Raw genomic sequence first — 6,792 nt, 5'->3', positions numbered from 1 at the left:
AAAAAAAAACTTAAAAATCTTACTGTTCAAAAACTTTTGACTGGTAGTGTAGGCTGATTATTCTTATAGATTGAAACAAATGTGCTTCAGCCAGAAAAAAAAGGGTATGAAAAGTGCTCCGATTCGCTGCAGAAAACAAAAAAATTGAACAAAACAAAAAACAAAGCAACAAAAACTGGAAATGTTGCTGGAGATGGGCTTATTTAAAATGAAAACTCATTCTCTGGCAGCAGGAGGCGCTTTTAGAGTGATAAAACTAGCGGTTTCTCCAGTAATGGCTGTAATCAAAGCAGCTCTGCTCATGAATGCTACTTTATCAGATCAAATGAAAATGTCATCGAAACTTTTCTGAAGACAGTCAATTCCCTTCAGAGATACATTCATATAAAACACCCGCGCCGTGTTATGATTTTGAAACGTGCAGTGCTCATGTTTATTCAACGAAGTCAAACGGCACAAATAAATCAATGTATGGGAAACTGGTAATGTATATCGAAATATCGGAAATGTGTTTAAAAATCATATCGCGATACATATTGATATTGAATTATTGTCCAGCCCTATCGGATCATCAATCATCAAAGCTCGGTGAATATTGGTCACAGACACAGAGATTTACTTTAAATTTCAACAAGCTGATTTACTCACTGAAAACTCCCACAGATCATGTTTTCAGGCCATTTCAAGTCTTATTTTGACGTAACAAAGTGATTATATCCAAGTCTGTGAGTTATTTACTTACTTTTTTAAATGAGTCTGCCCATTAATGCCTTTATATTGTTCATTCAGACTGCGCACATGAACACAAGAGGCAGGATTTATCGCATGAACCAATCACAGCCGAACATAACCAGTCAGATCCAATCATATCGCGATGGAGGCATTGCCTCCTCTCACGTGATTTCCCCCCCATTTACCCGGTTAAGGCTAGAAGGGACACAGCAAAAACTACTGGGCATGCACACATCAATATAGCGTAATTTTTCTCACACTGTACAACAATTACTATTTTTGCATTATTGTACTAAGGGGTAGGTGTAGACGTTAATAAAACACAATCTAATAGGTAGAAAATTCAATTTATTGTTAGCTTCCGGTTTTTGCTGTATCCCTTCTAGTCACAACCCATTTACGCCCCAGTTGGTCTGTTAAAACTCAATGGGCTCAGAGGAGGCGAGAGAGATGCGGACTCCTGCTGTAACTTTACCTGCTGGTGTCGCTGTTGGACAATGTTTCTTTAGAAAAACGAGTGATTTATACACTTTTTAATGTTATATTTTGTAATATTGGCGTTGTTTTATTTTTGTACAACAAATTTTTTTCTCATCCAATATTTTGAGGACATGTATATATATATATATATACATACATATATACAATTTTTTCTCTGCTTTGCACACAAAGTTCAATAAAAATAAGTTTGAAGAAAAAGATTTTTAGCTATGTATATAATGTAATATATATTACATTCTGCATGATTAAATATAAAGATTTCACAGTGATCCGATTCTGTATTGTTTGTTTTTTTAGTTACTACAACATTAGTAAAACCATGTTTTACTACGTTTATACATGTGAAGACGAGCGAAGATAGAATACTTGATTCAAACATTAGCTATAGCTAGCGAATACACGTGCATATTAACAGTGTAAACATGAATTAACCATGCGACCATATCATATGATTAAATGTTAATAAATTAAGTGTATCAGCACAGCAGTCATAAATAAAAGAAGACATTTCTTAGAAATATATTTTACCTAGTTGACGAGGATCACTCAGCCGCTTTGTGTCAAACGCAAATGCAGTTATGGGGTTTTTGACCAGCGAATGTGTGCAAATGTGCATTTTGTCCATCCTTAAAACGGCGGCATCACATTACGTTTTCATCAACAGGTTACAGAGTTTTTTGTAGCTATATGGGCGCTCAGTTTTTCCTGTTGTAAAATACATTTGGCCAAAATCTCATTTTATAAAAGATGAAATGCTACTGTATGCGCAGGCTATTTAAGTGTAGGCTATTGGCTATGACTGGATGGCAAATGCTAGCCCTCTCTCTCCGGTCCCACGTCTCAGACCCCAAATACATAAAATATGAGCCTTTATATAGTGTTTCTTGCGTAAAGAAAACGCTGTACTTATTCAAACAACAAGATCTTTATTTACCATTGCAAGACTTCCTTCAGCTGCTGTGAAACTTAATTTCATTCAGTAAAGATAGGGGGGCGGAGTTATGAGGTTTTACTGACAGTTTGAGCGGATCCAACAAGATTTAGTCACAAGCTCTTTTTAATACTTTTCATTGGCTAAATATTTCTAAAACAGACAGACAGACGTAAAGGGTGACCAATAGCCTTGATTTGTTGAAGAAAAAAAACAAAAACAAAAAACACCACCACCAGAAAATGGCACTATGGAGTGTAAGGGCAAAAAGGGCATGTGCTCTGCACAGGTTGAGCCCTACCTGTGCACGTGCCAGGTCACAGTATGATGACACCCTAGATAGTTCTCCATTTCTAGTAATTATAAAGTAAACAAATGCACACAAAGTAGTAGCAATAACTGAGAAGACAGCAGAGGTGTTTCCTGGTAGTTCTGTAGATGCACCAGAACTTACATGTATGTAAAATATCTCCAATGGAACACGCTTCTCTAAAATGTCTAATCATGCAAATACAACCGCACTGACAAATACAGTCCCATCTTGCCTGCCCACAGGAGAAATAGCATTCCTCTGCTTTTCCTGAGAAAGCACTATCCTATTATACTTTGGTACACTGGGGCAACTGGATTCCCTGCTGTCCTCTCCGAGAGGGGCAGGCTGCCCACGTGTGTCCTGCCACATGCATGCATTCCTGCCCCGTGAATCACACTGTAGCAGCCTGGTGTGACACGTTAGAGAACAAACTTATTGAGTTAGGGCAGGGATTGTCAAGTGGTGGGTGAGTCACTACTCAAAATGGGGTCTCAGGTTATAGGAATAAGCAATGCAAAATGAAAATAAGATATAATAAAATAAGAACAAATAAAATCAAATAAATACTGCATATTTAGGTTAAATAATTAGGCTTATCACACATCAATATACATATGTCAACATATGTAACTGAAAATATATACAAAGTAAGAGAAATATTATCCAGACTACGCATATGTTTTGTATTGTTAGTGATTTTCTTTAATTATTAAAATTCTTAATTTAATAAGCAATATTAACACCTTTAAAGTAATTTTTGTTTACGTTTGTACAATTTATGTATTTTAGTGGGTCATCACTTATGTCAAATGTAAAATCTGGGTCCTGAAGCAAAACCTGGCCACAGGCTGATGCAGAAAGACATAAATGAACTGTTGCGAATATACAACGACAAGGCAAGTATTTTGGGACATGGAAGAGAGAGGAAAACTGGAGAAGACCTAATAAAAAACACACAAAAAACATGCTGTCCTACCGCAGTGACCGAAGTGAAGCAGTCAGCTAATCAGAGGCATGTCGCAAAGTGACCCCTTCTGTCCCCACTGGGATAAACGGTTTCTATTTTTAAAGTTTTGTTCCTCAGTCTTGCATATGTTGCTTATTTCCCTGTGTTGTCTGTTTCCGGACAAACAAGTCTGCGCATTTGCCAGGCAGTCACGAATGCGGTGCTGTCATGCGGTCAGCTTTGTGTATATGACAGTATGGGGTGGTGGGCAGAGAGACGAAGAAAGAGAGACCCCTTTTGGAGTCTAAAAATAGACTGACGAGAGAGTTTTAGACACAGTGGTTGACGCTGCACATTCTGAGCTTTGGAGTGGGATCAGGTGTGTGAATCCACAGAGGACTGAAACACCACAGAGACTCTCAGCAGCAAGCAAGCAAAACATCTTCCCTCTCCTGTCCGAATCCTCCAATATTCATTTTTTTAAACAGACATTCATTAAGTAGAAGCTTCAGTTTAAGAAGCCTATTTTAAAAAGAAATTATTCAATTGTAATTAAATTGTGTGTTAAATATTGCTGAATAATAAAAAATGCTACATTTCCAATAAGGTACAAGAGGCCATGGTGTACAGAAGTGACTTATTGTGTTTAATAAAATGGTTAGTAGATAATAAAAATAATAAACGTATATATATATATATATATATATACTGTGTGTGTGTGTGTGTGTGTATATATATATATATATATATATATGCATGCATTTTTATGTATTTTTATTTATTCTACATTTTTAATGTGTGAAAAAACACTGCCATTTATATACGCAAAACAAAACCCTTACAAAACAAAACACAAAACAAGACAATATAAATGAAATAACACAAAATAAAAGGACATTAACAAAACAAATAAAGTAATAAAGTAAAATAAAATGAAATAATATAAAATAAAAAATAAAATAAAATAACATAAAAGAGCTGACGTTCTAACTAGTTTGGTAATGTTTTCTTACTTTTATGTTTTAGTTTTGCACTCCTAAAAACCGCAAAATCGAAGTAAAATATATCAAACGTCTCTCAAGAGATAGTAAAATAAAATAAATTACAATTAAAATAAATTAAAATTAAATAAAATACTGAATAAAACAAAAATGGGACCCACTTTATATTAAGTGGCCTTAACAACTATGTACTTACATTTAAATTAATAATTTGGTACAATGCACTTATTGTGTACATACATGTTTTTACATTGTACTTATATTTTAAAAATACCTGCATGTAATTACATCTGTAATTAATTTCTGTAATTACATTTATAATTACACAGTTGACCCATTCCTTACACCTTAACCCACCCTTAAACCTACCCTTACCAACAAACCTGTCCCTAACCTTACCCATATCCCTCCTCAATAGCAGCAAAAGTGTTTTGCAATACAATATGAACACAATAAGTACATTGTACTTAATATTTGATGTAAGTACATAGTAGTTAAGGCCACTTAATATAAAGTGGGGCCCAAAAATGTAATACCTAAAATGGCCCATTAACTGAATAAAGGTCATGAAGCAGGGAAATATGGACAATAAAGGAACTAAGAAACAAACACATTGAGTACAAACACACATATTGGTACCTCTATGAGCTCTGGCCGGAGGTTGATGGTGTACAGCCAGTCTGTGAGTTGTGGGTAAGAGTCCAGCGCCAGCGGTTTGTCTCTCTCTGGAACGCTCTGCTTCCACTCTAACTGTTTACTGATGTACTTCACCAGCTTCACCTGTAGATGGCGATCACACACACACACACACACACACACACACAGACTTATTAGACTGGTGTAACAACAGCTTTGAAAGACAACTCATTGAGTCATCTGTTTGCTTTTTAAATTGACACCATCTATCCCTAATTAGTTGTTATACCTTCAAAAGAAGAGAAATTAACCTCTTATTAACTTAACATGAAGCTCTTTGTAGATTAAGATCCTTTGAGAAAAGGATCATCAGGATGACATCAGACACAAAGGCAAAAAAAATAAAAATAATTCTAATTTCATGGCATATGTTTCAGAGCGCTTCAGAGAAAAAGAGCTGTTTCAAAGTCCCCAGTCAGATGCCACAGAAGTTTGAAATCAGTACACCAATGAGGGACAAGCATGTTGAAATTCAGCACCAGCATTTTTCTCTAAACCTTCGTGTCCGCAAGCAAGCGTTGCACACAGAATGCAAAGTGAGAACAGAGCAAAGGAAATCCCCATGTGTGACTTCATTGTAAACGGTGGGCGATGAAAATGTGTGTTGTGCGTGTGTGGTGTCAGTAAAACAACCGAATACAGTGCAAACAAACACTGTACACAAACACACTCTCTTTTTCAGTTCAAGTACCAGCCAGTGCATCCATCCGTCATTTTCTTACCATCACTAGACTGATATTGGGTTAAAAATAACAAGTCAATAACGTACAATGCCCACAGGACAAAGATGTTTCAGACGTTCCCTCCCTTTGTTGCCGTAACGCTCCCACTGCAATAAACAGTGCTGTCTATAAATAGACACTGGTTATCATGGCAATGGAGTCTGGACTCTTTCTCATGGGGGCGTCTGTTCCGCCACTATGGCAACCCTGGCTGGAACACACTTGGCGGCTGCAGCCAGAGTCCCATGTGACATCATGGAGCAGCGAGACACTGCGGTCCACAGGTTAACAGAAACCACCACACACCTGCCTCTACAGGTACAAGTTCAAACACCTCGGAGACAACCACAGCTGCAACTGTGCTCATAAAGAAGAGGCCGTTTTCACTGACTGAAAGCTATGAAGATTGCTCAGAAATAAAAAGGTTACTTTAGGTAAAATTAGGTAAAAGACTTGGTTCCATAGGAGGTTTGGTGTTTAAGTTAATTCACTTCATTTACTACAAACTGCATGAAGTGGAAACAATAGTGGCACTCACCTTTTTTGAATATATAGATATTAGGGGTGTAACGGTACACAAACATGACGGTTCGGTACGTACCTTGGTTTTGATATCACGGTTCGGTACAGTTTCGGTACAGCAGGGGGAAAACTAATTTTTTTTTTTTAAATTAAACAGTGGTTTACTGAACAAATTGCTCTTTCTTTAAACTCAGTTATAATTCAAATAAATTTTCTTAAAAATAAAAATCTACCTCGGCTTATGCTCTAAACCAGTGTTTCCCAACCGGGGTGCCGTCAGTCGAGAGCAGGGGTGCCATGTAAAAAATACTTTTTAAATATTTTTAAATTGCTAAAATGTCCAAAAAAGCAGCTATTATATAATATCCATTTCTGATGTCGCCAATAATTAGAGATGCACTGAAATTCCGGCTGCCAAAAATTAGTTC

The 6,792-nt window shown here is 36.6% G+C and overlaps 1 protein-coding gene across 3 annotated transcripts in view; it reads right to left on the bottom strand.

Annotated features, from left to right (window-relative positions):
* LOC107746652 (kinase suppressor of Ras 1-like) overlaps window positions 1–6,792 on the bottom strand; it is a 43,541-nt gene that overhangs the window by 23,098 nt on the left and 13,651 nt on the right. The window contains exon 3 of one of the 3 annotated variants that reach the window (XM_016560952.1): window positions 5,064–5,204. The exons of 1 other annotated variant lie outside the window; for it this stretch is intronic. In XM_016560952.1, coding sequence (XP_016416438.1) covers window positions 5,064–5,204 — 141 coding nt within the window. Of the gene's footprint in view, window positions 1–3,453; window positions 3,661–5,063; window positions 5,205–6,792 lie in introns of those variants that run through there. One more of the 3 variants, XM_016560955.1, reaches the window with a different exon arrangement.

This window comes from Sinocyclocheilus rhinocerous, unplaced genomic scaffold, assembly GCF_001515625.1.
Source record: "Sinocyclocheilus rhinocerous isolate Xijiao unplaced genomic scaffold, SAMN03320098_v1.1 scaffold259, whole genome shotgun sequence".
Taxonomy (NCBI): Eukaryota; Metazoa; Chordata; class Actinopteri; order Cypriniformes; family Cyprinidae; genus Sinocyclocheilus; species Sinocyclocheilus rhinocerous.
The sequence above is the reverse complement of the archived record's forward strand: the minus strand, read 5'-3'. Positions and strand labels throughout refer to the sequence as shown.